At 52.9% G+C, this 18,518-nt stretch overlaps 4 protein-coding genes across 8 annotated transcripts; 2 read left to right on the top strand and 2 right to left on the bottom strand.

Moving 5' to 3' along the window:
* Positions 1-375: 375 nt before the first annotated feature.
* On the bottom strand, positions 376-17,160 carry TRIM72 (tripartite motif containing 72). Of its 3 annotated transcripts, none has more exons than XM_037067235.1 (7): positions 17,078-17,160; positions 7,851-8,247; positions 5,313-5,408; positions 4,994-5,224; positions 4,503-4,525; positions 3,384-3,502; positions 376-2,273 (listed from the first exon to the last, which is right to left on the bottom strand). In XM_037067235.1, exons 1-7 carry the CDS (start codon positions 17,140-17,142, stop codon positions 1,699-1,701), a joined length of 1,506 nt encoding a protein of 501 aa, XP_036923130.1. In that variant the 5' UTR covers positions 17,143-17,160; the 3' UTR covers positions 376-1,698. The 3 variants fall into 3 exon arrangements, with proteins under 3 accessions (XP_036923130.1, XP_036923131.1, XP_036923132.1); XM_037067236.1 differs by lacking the exon at positions 17,078-17,160 and adding an exon at positions 8,528-8,799; XM_037067237.1 differs by lacking the exon at positions 17,078-17,160 and adding an exon at positions 8,599-8,799.
* Positions 6,245-7,331, top strand: PYDC1 (pyrin domain containing 1). 2 transcript variants are annotated; one of them, XM_037067243.1, is made up of 3 exons: positions 6,245-6,578; positions 6,870-6,912; positions 7,061-7,331. In XM_037067243.1, exons 1-2 carry the CDS (start codon positions 6,313-6,315, stop codon positions 6,871-6,873), a joined length of 270 nt encoding a protein of 89 aa, XP_036923138.1. In that variant the 5' UTR covers positions 6,245-6,312; the 3' UTR covers positions 6,874-6,912; positions 7,061-7,331. The 2 variants fall into 2 exon arrangements, with proteins under 2 accessions (XP_036923138.1, XP_036923137.1); XM_037067242.1 differs by having other exon boundaries at positions 6,246-6,578; positions 7,092-7,327.
* LOC119001743 (small nuclear ribonucleoprotein E-like) lies at positions 13,799-14,534 on the bottom strand. The gene has a single exon (XM_037067241.1). The coding sequence runs from the start codon at positions 14,364-14,366 to the stop codon at positions 14,088-14,090; it is 279 nt and encodes a 92-aa protein (XP_036923136.1). The 5' UTR covers positions 14,367-14,534; the 3' UTR covers positions 13,799-14,087.
* PYCARD (PYD and CARD domain containing) lies at positions 17,098-18,401 on the top strand. 2 transcript variants are annotated; one of them, XM_037067239.1, is made up of 3 exons: positions 17,098-17,393; positions 17,651-17,710; positions 18,075-18,401. In XM_037067239.1, the coding sequence occupies exons 1-3, from the start codon at positions 17,120-17,122 to the stop codon at positions 18,332-18,334; spliced, it is 594 nt and encodes a 197-aa protein (XP_036923134.1). In that variant the 5' UTR covers positions 17,098-17,119; the 3' UTR covers positions 18,335-18,401. The 2 variants fall into 2 exon arrangements, with proteins under 2 accessions (XP_036923134.1, XP_036923135.1); XM_037067240.1 differs by lacking the exon at positions 17,651-17,710.
* Positions 18,402-18,518: the final 117 nt, after the last annotated feature.

Raw genomic sequence — 18,518 nt, 5'->3', positions numbered from 1 at the left:
GTCATTCCCCTCAATGCATGGAACTCAAACCAGAGGAGGTGCTGGGGTTAGGAGAGGATAAGAAATGGTGGTGTTTACCAAGAGTCCTGAAGGGTAAGTGGAAGGAAAAAGGTAGTCCTGACAGAGTTGCATGATGTGGAGGCCGAAAGGGAGTGGCACGAGATAAGGCTGGAGAACAGCAGGACGCCTAGAATACCAAGCCAAAGATGGGGCTTTCTCCTGTAAGCAACAGTTGTTGAACGTTTTGAGCCACTGAATCCCATGACCACATCTGTGTTTTCAGAAAGATTTGATGGGTCAAGACTGAAGGAGGTCAGTAAGGCTATTGCCCAGCAATAGGTCAATTGTCTCTTCACACAGATTTAATGAGGAAGGAGTCAGAATACAATAGTTTTTATTAATGCTGATGGATTTTGCAGCCAAATACCCTTTTACTTTATTGTTTTATTTTCCAGCATGAAAGAGCTCCTCACATTAATCCCATCTTCTGCATCCCACAGCCAGGGCCCAACCGGCCTTCCTCTGAGGGACACAGCCAAGAGTTCCCCACAAGCCAGATGTTGAGGCCTTTCTTACCCTGCCCACAACCTTCCTCTTGCCCTCTTCGTCCCATTGCCCAAGAAAATTCCCACTTCGACACCAGTTGCCTGTCATGTACCAACCCAGCCTGGGAGAGCAAATGGCCCCAGGACATCATCTTCCCTTCAGAGAGGAAGAACAGCAGCCCCCAGGCTCAGCCGCTGAAGTCTCTAAGGCCCCCCGGCTTCAGTGGTTACTCCAAAGGCCAGAAACTGTGGCTTCGAACTAACACCAAGGAAGGTGTGAACCAGCAAGTAAGCTTCGGGGCCAACTCAGGGAGATGGGGTGGGGAGGCTTCTATTCGCCATCAGGGCCCTGTGTGGGCTTCGCATCCGTCTCTTCTCTTGGTTGGCAGCTTGAGGGATCTCTTCCATGTCCGATACTCGTAAACATATTCCAAAGGGAAAGGGAAATATGCTGGGGGTCACCTACCATGGGCTCTGGCAGTTTTTAGATGACTGTTGAATGCAGGAGTGTATTTTGGGTTTTCTACACCTGAGAGCTGACAGCTCTCTGATAACTGACTCTGTATATTGGACAGCTGACTGAACAGCTGGGTGCCTCAGTCGGCGGTTCTCCAGGGGCAACCTGCAGCACCAGCATCACCTGAGAACTGGTAGAAAGGCAAATGTGGGGCCTGCCCCAGACTTACTGAATCAGAAACTCAGCCGTCTATACTTTAACAAGCCACTGCTCCGTGCTTTGAAAGGTAGTTTTGATTCACGCTCCAGCTGGAGAACCACTGAGTGAAATGCCTTTCATTTAGTGAGCCTGCCCCACGGCTGCAGGTCCTCAGGGAGGGGGGCGTGAGGCCGCAGGAGGTCTTCACTCTACAGAGCTTTCCAGCTCCTCCTCTCATCCTCCCCAGGCTCCTGACCCTTTTCCCTCCTTCCCTCAACCTCAGTTTCTTCCTGGAACACTTGGGCCTCCTGGTTCCCAAACTGGGATTTCCTCATTGACCCAACTCTAGACCCCCCTTCCCCACCACCACCCCATCCCCTCACTGGCAGCCCCCTATTCATGCTGACCCCCAACTTCTCAAAACTCTTGGAGTCCCCAGCTCTCTAATCCCCCCACCCCAACCCTGCCCCACTCTTCAACCCAGCAGAGGCAGGAAGCTCAGGCCTCCTCACCCTTGGGCCCCACGAGCAGCAGGGGCTGAGCATTCTTGCCCTTGTCGTGCCAGCACACGTCGAAGAAGGGGTACACGGGCCCAGGGAGGCGCTCATGGAAAGAAAAAAGCAGCTCCAGAGCATCCCTGTCACTGGCATCGTAGAAGGAGAGGACGCCATCGCTGAAGCTTAAATAGACCCCGATGCACACTGGCCGCCTCTCTGGGGTACGCAGTGCACGCGGATCCTTGGCTTCCACGTGCGCCTCCAATATCTTGCCTTCACGCAGCCCCAGCAGCCAGAAGCCCTGTGAGGGCACAGCGTGCAGCCGGCCACGGCGGTTGGCCTGGGCAGCGATCACGCCCAGTGCCCAGCGTGGTTTGTCGCCCACCTCTACCTCCCAGTAGTGCTCGCCCTCAGAAAGCAGCTGGTGAGCCACCACCGCCACGGCCTTGTCGAACTGGCGCGGGTCCTCCCCGGCTGGCGGGGCCTTCTGCTCAGAACACTCCACACGATGGCCAGAGGGTGACAGCACCAGGCTTGGGTGAGCCGTGCTCGGGTCAAAGGTCAGTTCCTTCACCACTGCCAGAGGGAAATCGGTCAAGCTCCTCTGTGTTAACCTCTCCAGAGCTCTTCCCATAATCTACTTATGAACCAGCCTTGTCTCATCAAATCCTCCCAGCCCCTCTGGCTTCAACCAAAGACTGCACCTCTCTGAGCTGTAAACTGAAGCCATAACTGCCTCCTTCCAAGGTTGAAGGTGGATTACATATACCTTGATACAAGGTATATAGCTCAGCATCTGAAGCCCAGATCACAAAGTAGGAGACAGTCAGGAAGCCTGGTGCCAGGCCAGCCCCCCACCTCACAGGCTGTGACTTCATTTAGCCTTGACCCAGTCTCTGGGCCTTGGTCTCCTCTTGGATAAAACAGATTGCACCCTGGCCAGTGTAGCTCAGTGGATTGAGCGTGGGCTGTGAACCAAAGGGTTGCTGTCTGATTCCCAGCCAGGGCACAGGCCTGAGTTGCAGGCCAGGTCCCCACTGGGGTCTATGTGAGAGGCAACCACACATTGATGTTTTTCTCCCTCTCTTTCTCCTTCCCTTCCCCTCTCTCTAAAAAAAAAAAACAAACAAACAAAGAAACAAAGAAAAGAACAAAACAGAGATCACTCTCTCTATTCCCACCTCCTGCAGGGCAGTGAGGGCTGCAGAGCCACGTAGAGCTCTGCAAACTGTAGCACCCTAGTGCACACCACCTCTCGGGGAGAGAAGTCTGAGCCCTTGGGCTGCCCCAGCCACAGGCCACCGGAGTCAGTGTCCAGCCCAGGCCTGTCCCCAGGTTCCCAGCTCAGCAGACCCTCAGGCCCCAGTTAACAGAGATTGTCATCTCCTGTCCAGAAGGGACAGAGACTGGCCAAGGATCAAAGCCCCCCTGCCGCCAGCAGTAGCGGCACCCTTCCTGCAGACGGTGTCCTCTCCACGTCAGTCATCCACCTATGTATCCCACACCCTCCAAGGTCCTTCTCTTAGCATGGGTAGGATGGTACAAGGGAAACCCTAGAGGTAAAAGGGACAATGGGCACCTTCTTTGATGACCTTCCTAGCTGAAATTGGGAGGCCTCTGAGTGTGGCTGCAGGCTTCAATCAACCATAGTTACAAACATAAACCCAGAGTAGCCTCTCCCAGTACCTGGCATCAGAGCACGGAACATCTTTCTCCACACCTGGAATTTGAAGTCATCTGAGATGACAGGCAGCTGGATGTCCAGACGGGCAGGTGGTGGTGACTCTGCCAGGATCTTCTGCAGCCTGGAGGTGGGGAGGTGTGGGGAGGTGTCTGCAAAGGGACTTCCCAAGGAGGCATGGGTTGGGGAGAGGGCAAGAAGCCGTACCCGGGAAGAGAGGAGGACAGGACGGTGATGGCATTCCAGGATCTCTCCAAATCACACCTGGCTTAAAAGTCCTCTGCTAAATTTTTAGTTTGGAAAGATGAAAGTTCTAGAGATGGATGGTGGTAATGGGTGCGCAACAACATGAATATAGTTAATGACACTGACCTAAAATGCGCACTAAAAAAAAAATGTTTTAAACGGTCAGTTGTTTGTTACGTGTATCACACCACAATATTTTTTTTAAGTGTTTTGCTGGGTCCTGACCAGTGTGGCTCAGTTGGATGGAGCATTGTCCCGCAAACCTCAAGGTCACTGGCTCAATTCCCAATACGGTACATACCTGGGTTTTGAGTTCAATCCCTAGTCGGATACATGTGAAAGGCAGCCAATCAATGTTTCTCTCCCTCTATTTCACCCACCTTTCCTCCCTCTCTAAAAGTACATAACATTTTTAAAGTCTTTTTTGGGGAAAAGGTCCAACCTCCTCCCACTCTTCACAGTTTGTCACCACCTGCCACACCAGCTTCATCTTCTCTCCTCCCTCTTACCGATCTTTGCACTTGATGTTCCCTCTGCCTGCAGTGCTCTTCCCCCAACTCTTTACCTAGCTAACTCCAGTTCCTCCCTCAGCATCCAACTCAAATGTGCACTCCCCTGGAAAGCCAGCCCTGGCCACCCACCTCCCTCCAGACAGCACTGAGCACACCGTGATGCCTGTGTCCCTGCCCACATCTGTCTGGGAGCTTCCTGAGGAGAAGGAGCAGATCAGGTTTGTTTCTTTGTTCAACACCAAGTGCAGGGAAACTGCAGTGGACTGAATGGGAGCAGGCAGGCATACTGTGAGCAGGGGCTGAGCCGGCCAGGGTCCCTGAAGGCCAGAGCAAGTTGGGAAAAGGGAAAGGACAGGATGATCTCACCTGCTGGTCACCAGGCAGCATTTCTGGAGAGAGAGAAAAGGAAAATGGAGGTTAGGCAGGCAGGAAGGACACTGGAGACTTCTCAGGATGGGGTGAGCCAAGAACGCTGAGTATGGGGTCAGGAAGAATCAGAAAAGCCAAGAAACCCAGAATGCAAGGCCAACTCTAGCCCTTTATCTCTGTGTGAATGAGAAAAAGGTACCTCTCCCTCAAGAAACTAATTCCACACGGTAGACGATTGCCCTAAGAAATACACAAACCTACAATGTCTGTGATACATTGAATGGTGCCCACTTAGATATAGTGCCCTTGTGCAGTGCCTAACCTCAACAACCATAAGGGCAGTCCTGGGGCCCACCCCTCCTCCATGTGTGACCCTGGCTTGTCCCTGCCCTCTCTGGATCTCAGGGTCCCTGTCTGACCATGGGATGAGGTCTCTGGGGCCTGAACCCTGGCTGAGGGGCAGAGAGGGAAGATCGTCCAATGCTCACCATGAGGAACTCAGTCTGAGGCTTGTCCACCACCTCATCCAGCACCTTCTCCATCTGCCGCAACTGCTCCAGGTAAGAGTTCAGGCTCCCCAGCTCCCGCCGCAAGGCAACCCCAGCCTCATTCCGCACACGCTCAGCTTCACTGTCCAAGGAGCCCTCCAGTGCAGCCAGGAACTCCCTCATCTTGCCCAGCTGCTCCCCCACAGCCCCCTGGAACTGACGCACTGTCTCCTGTGGGGACAGACAGGCAAAAGCACTCGGCTAGGGACTCCCGGCATGGACCCTCTGACCCTGGGCTCTGCCGCGCTAAGTCCCTCACCTCCACCTCCATCAGCTGATGCTCCAGCACAGCCACGCTCTTCTCCTTGCGTGTACATGCCTCCTGCAGCTGCAGCTTCTGCTGTGGGAGCTGGGTCTGGGGGTGAGACATAAAGAAGTGACATTGCTGCCCTCCCCCACCTGACCCCGCCCTGTAGGACTCAACCTCAATGCCAACCTCCTCCTCCAGCCAAGCTGGCAACTTGCCATTTCCCAAACCCACTGGCAGGTCTTCAGGCCCTTGCCAGTACTGGTCCTTGACAACTAGGAAGCCTTACCCTCCCCCCCCACTCGCCTGTTCATGTTGAGTCCTCTTTAGCCTGAACCCATGCTCTGGACAGTCACCCCCAGCACAGTTCTTTGTGAGGGTGACAAACAGAAATGTGATTGGGTCTCCTCCACCAGAGGGGTACAAAGTTGGCACCGGCAAGCTTCAGGGGGTGAATGTAGGATATGTGCAGAAGAAATGCAACCTACTCCTTCCTATTCCTGGGCTTCACCCCATACTTAAAAGCAGGACATTAGCAAAACACCCCAATCAGCCTCCCCGCACCCCATAGGCTACCAGTCTGGGGCTCCTGAAATGCAGGTTGTTGGGGAGGTCCTAATACCTCCTGCCAAAGGCACTCTGCTGGGAGGTGCGTGGCCCTGGAATTAGGCAGTTCTATGGCTTTCAACCTCAGTCTCCTGTTCAGCAGAATGGGACCGGTCGTCTGCACCCTGCACCTCACTAGTGGTTGCGCCAAGTTGGCGGCCTCCTCCCACTTCCCTTAAGGGAAACTGAGAACTTCCACGAGGCGCTGTTTGTTGTTGAATGCCCGCCAGGTGGGAGCCAAAGGACGGACCCGCGGGGCTTCCTGTGCCAGCCGCCAGGACAGTCTCCTCCCCAGGAAGTCCTCCGGTTCGCCCACAGCCCCGCCCACTACGTGACAAGGTGACAGGGTGGCCGGGTGGGTCTGCGCGCGCTTCAGCCAAAGGTTCAGAGGAGGTAGAGCCGAGCCATGGGGAAGAAGCGCGACACCATCCTGGACGTGCTGGAGAACTTGACCCCGGAGGAATTCAAGAAGTTCAAGCTAAAGCTGGGGGCGGCGTCGCTCCCCGAAGGTTTTCGGAACATCCCACGTGGGGCGCTCGGGCAGCTCGACGCGATGGACCTCACCGACAAGCTGGTCACCTTCTACCGCGAGGACTACGCCTCCGAGCTCACCACGGTTGTGCTGCTCGAAATGGGCTTGCAGGAGGAGGCAGCAAGGCTTCAGGGGGTCGCGTGAGTTCCCAGCGTCTGGCAGGTCCCATTCAATTACTCTCGAGTCTTGGCACTTGGTCGAGTCTTGTCTCAGCCTTTTTTCCTCACCAAAGACCCTGGCGTCCTGTCCCGCCCCAGCTTTCTGGCCCGCCCCCCCCCCCCGCCCCCGACCTCTGGCCAGCCCCTCTCTGTGGCTTAAGGCTGAGCTGATTTGGACCCTGGCAAATTGTATCCCGCCCCACCTGCCCCCTGGAGGCTCCTTGCACTCCTGGCACCTCGTCCCATTTCACAGTCTCTGTTCTCTCTTGGCAGATAAACGCAGACATGGTTGGGAGTTGTGCGGTTTTCAGGAGAGGTGAGCCTGGGTTGGGAGGGCTCCTGGGGGGAAGAGACTCCTGCACTGGACTAGGAGACCGCAAACTCCCCTGGGCTGGACTGTGTATCGCGGGAGCAGGAGGGAAGGTGAGGCCGGTCCCCTAGAGGAATCTGAAGGCCTGCAACAGGAGCCTGAGGACCGGGGGTCTACCCCTCCAGGAGTCTCGGGGCCAAGGAGAAGTACAAGGCAGTGCTGATAATGTTTGTGGGCGAAAATAGCTCGCAGAAGCCCACCTCGACCACCAGACGTGAGAAGATTGTAGCCTCTCCACGGTGCAGACCAAGGACCGCTCCATGCCTCCAGCCCCCGCCTGCTCCGCCTCTGCCCCCGCCTGCTCCTGCCTCTGCCCCTGTCGTTAATTCTAACGCAGCCCAATAAATGTTTCATGACAGACCTTCCTGCGCCTGTGTAGACACATACCTTCTCATGATTCACCACACGTAGGGCATGGGAGAGCCGTTGGGCCCCTGTGTCTCCCTTTGCCAATGTCTACGTGACTTTTCTGGGCACCGGTGGGGATGGCAAACTTCGGGGTGCGCACAGCTATGTGTAAGCTCTAGAAGCATTCAGGACTAACAGCTCCAACTAGAAAAACAGACTTGCCTTGAGTCTCGGTGCCAGCCAGAACCTGCGCACCAAGCGGCGTGCCTGGAAAATCTAGGTCTGGGCCGCACCAGTCCCACCAGGGCCCGGCCCCGAGGGCCTCTAAACGGCTCCCCTCTCCGCCAGGTCCCGCCTTCAGCTCCTCAACCTCCCATTCCCTCGCCCCCTCGGCCCTCCAGTGTCCCCCGGAACGCCAGGCGCGTCGTGCCCCGAAGCTCAGAGTCCAGTCAATGCAGTAACCTCCTGAAGGACCCTGCCCCGTCCTGCAGTCCCACACGACCCGACCCCGACCGGAGGCCGCCAGGGTCCCAAACCTTGAGGCGCGCGTGAGCTTCAGCTGCCGGCAGCAGGCGATGGCCACGGTGCGAACCCAGCGAGGCACACACGCCGCACACAAGCGCGCGGTCCTGCTCGCAGTAGATGCTGAGCGGGTCTAGGTGCTCCTCGCAGTGGCCCTGCGGCACCTGTGCCAGCCCCTCCACCAGGCGCGCCAGCTGCAGGTTGGTGCTGAGCGCCTGCGGCCGTGTGGGTGCCTGGCAGCACGGGCAGGGCGCCGTGCCGTCCGCTGCCGGCTCCCCTGCCGCCCGGCTGAGGCAGGCACGGCAGAAGCTGTGGCCGCACTCCGCGGTCACGGGCGCGTCGAAAAGCTGCAAACACAGCGGGCAGGACAGCTCCTGGTGCAGGAGGCTGGGCGCAGCCGACATGGCGGGCCTGGGTACAGGAGAGGTTGGTCAGACAGGCTCAGCGTGCGCGACCCGCTCAGTCCCAGCCCCAGAAATAACCCCGCCGCCTCCCGGTCGTGGACGTTGTCTCAATCCCAGTACCTAAACACAAGCCCGGGTTGCAAACACAGGCTCACACACTGCCCACCCCTGTCTTAGCCCCAAATTCTCCGAAGCCCCCAACCCTAACCTCCTCTCACTCACCGCCCCAGGATCCCCGGTCCTCCCCTCCCCCATAACTCCAGGCCCGCGGGATCCGCAGGACTCACAGGTCTGGCTGGAGACCTTGGGCAAAAGAGACTCCCGGGAGGCTCAGTCAGAGTCAGGCCCAACTACTTGCAGCCGCGTCAGAGTTGTGTCTGAAGGTAGGTGATTGTCTGAAGGTAGGTGAGAGGCAAGCAACAAGCTCAGGACAAGGACAGGGGACTCTCCGGGGCAGCCAGCAGTGAACACCACGGGTGATGGGCGGCAGTGGATAGCAGGCAGATCCTCCCAGGCTTAGCCCTGGCCCCAGGACTATATTTAGCTGCCCTGCCTCTGCCTCCCATCACTTCTGGAAACTGTTCTAAAAGTGAAGACTGAGTGGTCAGGGAACAAGCAACACATGTCAAGGCCACCTGTTCTGGCCTATCCCACTGTCCCTCCCTGCCCAGTCTGAAGCCAGGACTCAGAGCCAACAGGAGACAGGGCCCCTCATACCATAGAGGAGAGAAACATGACTGGTAAGGTTCTGCCCTTTCTCCCCAACCCCCTCTTCCACAATCTCCAGCTTCCTCCTTGCCCAAATACGGCCCCTCCCCAGCATGTCACCCACTTATTTCCTAAGTCTATGGCTCTCCAAGGTCACACTGACAGTGTTATCTCCCCACAAAGAAAGACAGGACCTCACCCGACCCTGAAAGGTTTTCTTCCTCCACAGTTGAGGAAAGAGTCTTTTTTTCTGTCTCTCCAGTGCTCAGCACAATCCCAGGGGCAAAGCGGGCCTCCCTTAATGTTTGGAAAATAAGTCAAAGAGGGATAGTTTAAAAAAACGAATGAACTGAACCCAGAACCTGCAGCCCAGGGATTGATTCTGCCCTGGGAACCTCGGGCCTTCCTGTGTGCTTATCTTTGACATCTCAGTTTAACTTTCACTCAGAATGAAAACCAAAGTCCTCACAGTGGCCTACACGGCTCTACCCAATATGACCCTTTGCATCACTCACCCCACCCCCACTCACTCCAGCCTTGGCCTTTGTATTTGCTGTCCCCTCTGCCTGGAAAACTCTTTCAAACCCAAGCATTGCATGGTTCCCTCCTCGTCCTCACTCAGATTTGTATCCACTGTCACTTTTTCAGTAAGGCTTTTCCTAACTCCTTGATTTTATTTATTTATTTAATAAGATTTTATTTATTTATTTTTAGAGAGGGGAAGGGAGGAAGAAAGACAGGGAGAGATATATCTATGGGAGAGAGAAACACAGATCAGTTGCTTCTTGAGTGTGGCACAACCAAGGACAAAACCCTGCAACCCAGGCACGTGCCCAGACCAGGGGTCGAACCCCGACCTTTCACCTTGCTGGAAGATGCTCAACCAACTGAGCCACATCGATCAGCGCCCTAAAACCAGCACCCTGGTTTTAAATCTCACAGCTCCCTTCCCTGTTTTACTTTTCTTCATAACACTTATCACCACCTGACACACAATATATTTTACTCATTGGTTTTTTGTCCTTCTTCTCTTACCAGAATATAAATCTGTCCACTGCTTCTTTCCAACCTAAAGTGTATGGCACACAGCAGGTGCTCAATAAATACCCAACAAAGGAATAAACACACAACTCATTGGCCTTCTCTTTGGCCTCCCAGTCACACTTCCTCTCAGTAAGAAAGTACTTTCTCCCTCAACCGATCTGTCTCTCCCAGAGATTCCTTTCTGTTTCAGTCTCTTAATTTCCCCTTTGGACTCTCTCTTTGCCTCTCTCTTGGGTGTTTAATATTTGTGTTTGTGAATTTCGTCCCAGATGTGCACAAAGGTGTTCTGGATCAGAGACAGACTTCTCGTTAAATACCTCTGTGAACAGTAAACATTTGCCCCTCCCACTCCCAGTGCTCTTGGATGTTGCGATGACAGCCAGGTCCATCATCCCATGAGAGTAGCCAGACACCCTACAGCTGAGCAGCAAGAATTCTTTTTCCTGCTTACAAAGGGGAAGGAAGCTGCTGTTACCCTCCTCTGCCTAAGGGTCTTCTTACTCCAGCTCTTTGGCAGGTACACATATCTCCCCAGGAGTCAGATAGCTCCTCACACGTCTTCATCCTTATGAGAAGTCTCCAAATTCTGGACTTGTCTCCAAGCTGCGGAGCTCATTTCTTGAATGCTTACAGCTTTTTTGTGTGGCATGCTGGCCTGCTTCGAAAGCTACTCCAGGCTTCCTGGAACCCTGGAGCCTTGACCTAGCAACCTTGTTCAGGCTATAATCATTTGGGCCTCTCATGAAGAGATAAGAGGAGTTGCATTATTATTTTTCCATCAGAGCAATTAACCATACAAATGACTCCAGATTTCATTTTCGTGATAAGTGAGCAGTCTCGGGAAGCTAAGGCTTGCACTGGAACCTGAGAAATCCAGGGAACTTTGATTTCTCCACTCTGGATCTAAGTCTCTGATTTTTTCTCTCTGCCATTTTTGATGGCTCAGACTTGGCCTGGGTTTGGCAAACAGGAGGGGCGTGGGGACAAGAGTGTATCTGGAGCTGGTCTCTGAAACCACAAGCCACTTCACCTTGTCTCAGAAAAGTCAGCATCCCAAACGTAGATCTTACCTGGAGTTTCCATCACTGCCAGGCTGGGGCTGGAGGTGTGGTCAATAGGAGTGAGTGGGAACCCAGGACAGGAAGGTGACAGTCCACTCATCACCTCTCTGTTGGTGGGCCAGGTCTGACTCCTCTGACTCTAACCCATGGAAGGGACATTGATTGTCTACAAGAGGTTAGAGGACAAGAAGGGGCCAAAAATCAGGTCTAGGGGAGGAGGAGGTGAGAACAAGTGCTGCTGACCCTAAGACAGGGCTCTGTGAGGACCCTGGAGTCCCCAGGGCTCAGAGGGGGCAGATTTTAGTTTCCTGCCAGGGGTTAAAGCTCTCCCTTAGGGAGAGCTTCCCAAGAGCTGGAGTGATAAGTGCAGCAGGAGGTGAGCACTCCTTGTACTAAATAAATGCAGAGGAAGCCAGAATTCCCACTCAGGACCACTGCAGAAGCAGGTCCTGAATGCCGATATCATGCACTCAGGAAAATCCTCTTCCTCTCTGGGTCTCAGCAGCTTCAGCTATGATACAGGGTTAGGGAGGGTAATGATGCCACCCCCATGGGGGTGTCATGAGGACTATCCCAGACAATACAAACAAACACGGGGATGGTGTGCTGACACCGAAGGGGTTAGGAAGCGGTGACTGACCCTACTAGCTTAAATCTTGACTCTGCTCCTTCCCCGTTGTATGATTTTAGACAAGTTATGTAACATGATTTCCTCATCTGTAAAATGAGGATTGTTTAAGGATCAGTATCACAGTATTTGATTGTTACGAAGATTCAATAAGCTAATTTGTGTAAAGCTCTTAGAACAATGTCAGGCCCATAGAAGGTGTTCACTAAATGCTGGCTATTGATGTTATTACAGTTATTACAAACGGGTCCAGTGAATCTTCCCTACAACCCTGTAAGGCCAACAGTATCATCCCCACTTCACAGACTGGGAAACCGAGGCTCAGAAACTTTAATAATGACAAAGGCACCTACTATGTGTCAGGTCTGTTCCAAGCACTTCACAATTCTTAACCCATTTAGAATCTCATAACTTCATTTGTAACCCGTAACAAGCTCATCACCTATCTTACAGGGAGGCCATGAGACACAAATTGATTAAGTAACTTGCTGAATGTCCTGGAAGTCTCTGGTCCTTCTGGCTCCAGCAATCAAAGGGTTACTTTCGTTGGGTGGAGAGTCCCACCCAGGAAGTGTCTTAGCACTAACTGCTCTGGCTCTGGTCCAGGGGCTAAGGGTGGGCCTGAAGTAAGACTGGAAGTTCTTTTCTGCCAGGGGTCAAAGCTCTGAGCTCTCAGACTTCCCCCAGAAAAGGGGGCCAAGGGAGACATTAGAGGTGCCCAAGGCTCCTACCCCCCACTTTCCCAGGGGGGAACAACCCCGTCAGTCTCCAGGAATGAATGGGCTCTACTTCTACCACCCTGAGGGGCCCTGGGCAACCTTGTGCCCTTTTCAGTGCGGTGAGCACACCAGTGACACAGGATGTAGACCCCAGAGAGGCGCTGCGACCTCCCGAGTCACACAGCTAGAAGGTAGAGGGTCTAGGAATCAAATCTGCATGGTCTGACACCCCTTGTGTCTTGCCTTACCCACTCTCACACAATCTTCTGAACGTGCTTTATACATTCTAGAACATTCTGAAAAAAGTAGGAAGTTGTTATCATTACAGTTGTTATCAAAAGTAGGAAGTTGTTATCATAATGATATCATAATATCATTATGATATTATTGCCATCTCCGCCCTCCTAAGTGTGTTTGTGGACCATCTGGAGGAGGCACAAATTTCCGTATAGATAATCCCTCCAAGCAATTTGTTGATATTTGAGGACATTGTGACTATTTTTCTTTTTACAGAGAATAAAGTTTTTATTCACTCTTCAAAAAAGGAGAAGGGTATGGTGTGAAGAGATACAGCAACCAACATCAGGACTTTTAAGATGTTGGTTGGAATTTGGGCCTGGGAGTCAGATGGACATGGGTTCAATCTGTATTTTCTCAGTTATTACCAAGATAGGCTTTCAGAGTAATTTCTGAAAGCCTCTGTTTTCTCCTCTGTAAAGTGGGATAAACACTCACACCTCTGAATGAGTGGGGCTCATTCAGAATATTAAGTGACATTATGAATGTGAAGTCCTCAGCAGAGTGCCTGGAACATGGTAAAGTCAAAAAAATGAAAGCCGTTATTACCATGATTCATCTTCCACCAGCACTTATCATGGGGTTGGGCATGTAGTAGATCCTTCATACAGCTTTTTAGAACAAAATAGAGTCTCCAGAAATCTCGTGTCCTTCTGATTCTGAGTCTACAATGTTCACACAGAGCACAGCCACCTATCAAAAGGTGTAAGTTGTTCCCACTGAGTTCCAGCCTGAAACCACTGCAGGAGTGAGGCTTCCAGTCCCAGGAGGGGAAAGGCTGCATGTCCCCGGTGCCTTGCCCCTTGCCTCCCTGCCACATCACACCGAAGTGTACCACTTGCTCTGAGGCAATGTCAAGTGAAAACCATGTCTTCCACGTCTCGGTCCGAATGGGTGCAGCAGGAATGTGACTGGGGTTGATGCCTGGGGTGAGCTCGGCCCAGAAGGAGGGATCCTGGGTGGTGACATGTCACCACTGTGGCATGTCCTCAGCTCCCTCACCCCCAGGGAGCCAGGTGTGAGAAGCCCACCTTCTCCTCCTAGTCATGACACACATGCTCCCAAGTGCAATTTCCTGCAGCTCCAAAGGCCCAGTTGAAATGTGTTACATTGGTTTTCCTGAAAGCCAAGGCCGCCCCACCCAAACAAGCGTTCACCTGATGCAGTCGATGGCCACGTGGCCAATGGGATCTCTGCTCTGTATAGGGATTGAATTGGGCAATCATTTTTTTAAATGAAAACAATCACATAGCATTTATTGCCATCTGGTAATAACAAAAGGGTAATCAAAACAATATGAATAAATATTCAAGAACTACCTGCAACAAAGAACACCTTAAAAATACAAACTGTTTTGCTTCTCAACAATTTTACACTTCATTAGTCATTTCTAATTAAAGACACTTTGGAGGAGAGTAATATTATCACCTTTTATGGTGATCTGACCTGGGTGTTTTCTTGACTTTGTTTTAAAATGAATCTCTTCCGCATCATCTACTACAAGGTTCGTGTATTCATCAAAACCACTGATATGGCCCTCTACCCACGTATTCACTTGCTTGTAAAGCCACACATGAAGCCAAGATCTATTCTGCAAGTATCTGAAGAAAAGGTTGATGGGCTGCACCATCACCTTCTGCACTTGTTGGCCCTGGCCACAATATGCCATGGTGGAGGCCAACGAAGGACCATGCTAACCTACACACTACATCAAAACACTACTTCTGGAACAAAGTCTGGGCGATCAGTTTTTAAATTCCATGGCTCAAACACACAAAACTTCTAAGATTCTACCAAATGTAAAAAGAGTAGGTTTTTATGATTCTAGATTCTAGGATTCTTTTGCCATGGCAAAAAGGCTTACCAAGACTGAGTCTGTACCAAGCCCTGTGCTGGGTGCTGTGGACCAGAAAGGGGCCTCAAGGAGCTCAGTCTGGTTGGGAAAGTAGAGGTGATGGACACATTGTGGGATAAGCACTGCAGCAGAGGCACAGTAGGGGCATCCTGTGGACCTGGACAAGCAATAACTCATTTTGCACAGACAGGACAGAAAAGTCAACAGGGAAGAGTGGACAGAGGACAGACTCAGAAGTTAGACAGACAAACTATGTGATCCCCTCAGCTACATGGCCTTGGGCAAGTCCTTTAACCTGAGCTTCACTCAGTTTCCTTGTTTGTGAAATGGGGCTAATATTCCCTATTCCGTAGTGATTTTGTTGTAAGGCTTAGAAATAATGCACATGAAGGATCACAGCCTAAAGAGGGGCTCTAATGTTTATTATTTCTCAGAAAAAAGTGATTCTTAATGAATGCTGGAGCACAGGTGGAAACCCAAAAAGCAGACCAGGAAGAAAACAAAGCCAAGCAGAGAGCAAGTACCACATGTGCAGAGGTCCAGAGGCCACCATTGGACGAGGTGCTGCTGAGGAGGTTGGCAAAGGCCCGAAGGCCAAACCAAGGAGCTTGGCTTGATTCTGGGGCACTGAGAGTCATAGCAGGTTCCTGAGCAGGGGAGGGACAGGACCAATGTGTGGGCTGGGAAGATGTAGCCTTCTGGCCACTGTGCACAAAAGGAGTTGGAGATTCTGGAAGGGTGAAGACCAGTGAAGATGCAGAGTAATACACAGCCATGGGCCAGGGAACACTGGCTGTTGGACCACAAGTGCCACACGTGGCGAGGATGCTGGCACATAGTACTACCCAGCCTGTGTGGGGCAACACATACAAGGATGGAGCAGGGCCCTGCTATTCTCTGGAAGCTCTTGACTACAACGTGCTGCAGGTAACACAGCCTCGTTCATTCCTTCATTCAGCAAATCTTCACTGAGCATCTACTGGGCACCACGCAGTCTCTTCATGCTGGGGCTTCAGCAGTGAAGGAGACAGTGTCCCTGCACTCACGAAACTCACATCCTGGTGGGGGATGGGGGCCCAATAAATAAATAAATACATGTAGAGTATGTCAGGATCACATCACTACAAGGAATGGCGATTGTTACACCCCACATGAGGATAAATGAAGGATTCCCAGTACCCACCTAGGAAGGAGACCCGGGATACAAAGTAGGGACTGTACAGCTTCAAGTCCACCATCCTTCAGCTCCTGAAAGCTGCCTCCCTTTGAAGAGCTAATATGTAAAGCATACCTTCCAGTTACTGGTATCCTCCCTTGAGCCACAAGGCCCACTCACAACGATTTATTGAGTACTTAGTATAGGCCGGGCACTGTTCTGGATGCTGTGAATATAACAATGATGTGGACAGGCATGATTTACAAGCTGACAGGGAAGGCTGGTGCTAGACAAACACACAGTTAGTTACAATTTAGTCACAATTGCTATGAGTAGCTACAAATAAGTAACAGGTGTTTGGAATTACTCTGGGAGGGATTCTAAACCTAGTCTCCCCGAGGAAGTAGCATTTAACTTGAGACCTAAAGTCTCAAGAGTTTGTCAGGCAAAGAGTGAGGGAACAGACTTCCAGCTTAAGGGAACAGCATGTGCAAAGGCTTAAAGAAGCAAAGGAGCCTGGCACACCTGGGGAACTGAGAGGCCAGTGTGCTCGGAACTCAGAGACAGAGGGAGAGGAGGGTGTGGTGGAAGACATGGCATGCAATCCACGGGGCCAGACCCAAAGGGCCTTCCCAGCCATGTTAAGAGCAAGTTAAGGATTCTGGGCACAGCTTGGGCTCCAATCCCCCCACCCCCACTGTGTACCTCTCACATGCTGTTCTGGGTCAAACCGCCTGGGCCCAGAGTGACTCTTCATCCATGACTTTCTCTCCAGTCAAGAATTTTCTCAACCATTGAAAATGTGTCTTATCATCACTTCCCAAGAAATTCTCCTGGGACCAAATCCTGGCTCTCCCAGGAAGCATTTGGCAAGGTTTCAGGAACCACCAGGTCGCCCATGTTATGCTGGAATATTTACTACATGGATGAGCCAGTGTCATCCCCACTTTACAGGTAAGGAGCCTGAGGGTGAGAGAGAAAGCACACACAGCTACTGTTTTCTTTTACACTTCATTTCTTCCCAGTATGTGGAATTGGGGGAGCTACAAGGTTCTGGCTGTTAAGATTCTGATTCTAAGATCACATGACATGTGCAGGAGGATGCTAAGGTTCAGGGAATGGTGGAGATTTCAGGGCTCTAAAATTCCAAGATTCTGAGCCTTGGCACTCCCCTGAACTGGGTGCCTGCTCTGTGCTAGCTAGTGCAAGCCTGGAGTCCCAGGCACCACCTATTAGCCTCTCTCCAATGGGTCTTGCGGGTCCCATCTTCTGAACCAGCTGGAGGATGGATTCCTGGCGCCTCCCCCTAATCCATTAGCCAAGGGACTCAGGTCCCGCCCAAGAACAGAACTTCCTGGTTGGCGGATACCTGGGGTGAGCAGCAGCCGCGGAAGCGGGGGACCCCGGAACCATGGGGTGCACACGGGACGCCATCCTGGAGGCACTGGAGAACCTGACTGCCGACGAGTTTAAGAAGTTCAAGCTGAAGCTGCTTTCAGTGCCCCTGCGCGATGGCTACGGGCGCATCCCGCGGGGGACACTGCAGTCCATGGACGCCATGGACCTCAGCGACAAGCTCGTCAGCTGCTACCTGGAAGCCTATAGCGCCGAGCTCACTGCCCAAGTGCTGCGGGCCATGGGCATGCGGGAGACCGCGGAGCGGCTGCAGGAGATCACGCGCAAAGGTGAGCGCACCCCGCCACGCCCTCCAGAATCTCCTCCGTCCCCCCACATGCCCTCACGAACACCCAACCCCCAGCCCGAACGTTCGCCCCTCGGGTTCTTTCACTTTCTGTTCCTCCTACCCTCTAATGAAAACTCCTCCTGATGGGAAGGGAAGTTTCCCGCGTTTGGTCCTGACTGGCTTCCTGACCAAAGGGCCCCTGACCCCACCGGGACCCTGGAGGAAAGAAAGGGAAGAGAACCACTTATTCCCTTACAGACTCTGCAGCCGTGCCAGCCGATATCGAGGCCCCTACCCCGACCTCAGCCGCGTCGTCAGGTGAGGCCTTCACACCCAAACTCGGTTGTTCTGGGCACCTCACCAGCCCCGTCCCACCACGCCACACCCCTGCATAGTCTGTCTGCTCCCGCAGCCAAGAGAACCAGGAGAGAGCAAGCCTGAGCCAACCCTTCCCACCCACATAGCCACACAACTCCTTGGGCCCAGCCTGGTTGAGGAGAAAGGGAGACCAAGTTATGCCCCTCCCACTCTACCTGGAGTCCTGGTGGGCTGGCCGCCTTGAGCCCCACCCCCTTAGGGTGCGCTCAGAGCAACTCTGAAAAAGGAGTGGTAGCAGGGACAGGCTCCAGCAGCCACCCTGAGTGCCAGCCAGTTCACCCGATCTCCTCCCTCCTGCCCCCAGGACCGCACTTTGTGGACCGGCACCGGGCAGCCCTCATTGCACGGGTCACAGACGTGGACGGGGTGCTGGATGCTCTGTACGGGAAGGTCCTGGCAGAGGAGCAGTACCAGGCTGTGCGGGCGGAGCCCACCAATCCAGGGAAGATGAGGAAGCTCTACAGCTTTGCTCCAGCCTGGGACCTGACCTGCAAAGACCTGCTCCTTCAGGCCCTAAAGAACACCCAACCCTACTTGGTGGCCGACCTGGAAAAAAAGAGCTGAGGCAGCAGCTGGAACTCACAGGGGTTGGTGTGCTGAATGCATTGATTTTTTTAAATACACGATGCATTAAAAAACCAGCGTGTACTTGTGTGGGTTTTTCCTACTTCCAGCCTGGAATGACATGCAGGGCTAAGCTGAGTATCTAAATACCCCAGAGGCTCGAGGGAAATTCTCCTCCACTGCC

This window comes from Sturnira hondurensis, unplaced genomic scaffold, assembly GCF_014824575.4.
Source record: "Sturnira hondurensis isolate 20B ecotype Veracruz unplaced genomic scaffold, ASM1482457v3 Scaffold0017094, whole genome shotgun sequence".
Lineage (NCBI taxonomy): Eukaryota > Metazoa > Chordata > Mammalia > Chiroptera > Phyllostomidae > Sturnira > Sturnira hondurensis.
This window is presented reverse-complemented; position numbering and strand designations above follow the sequence as displayed.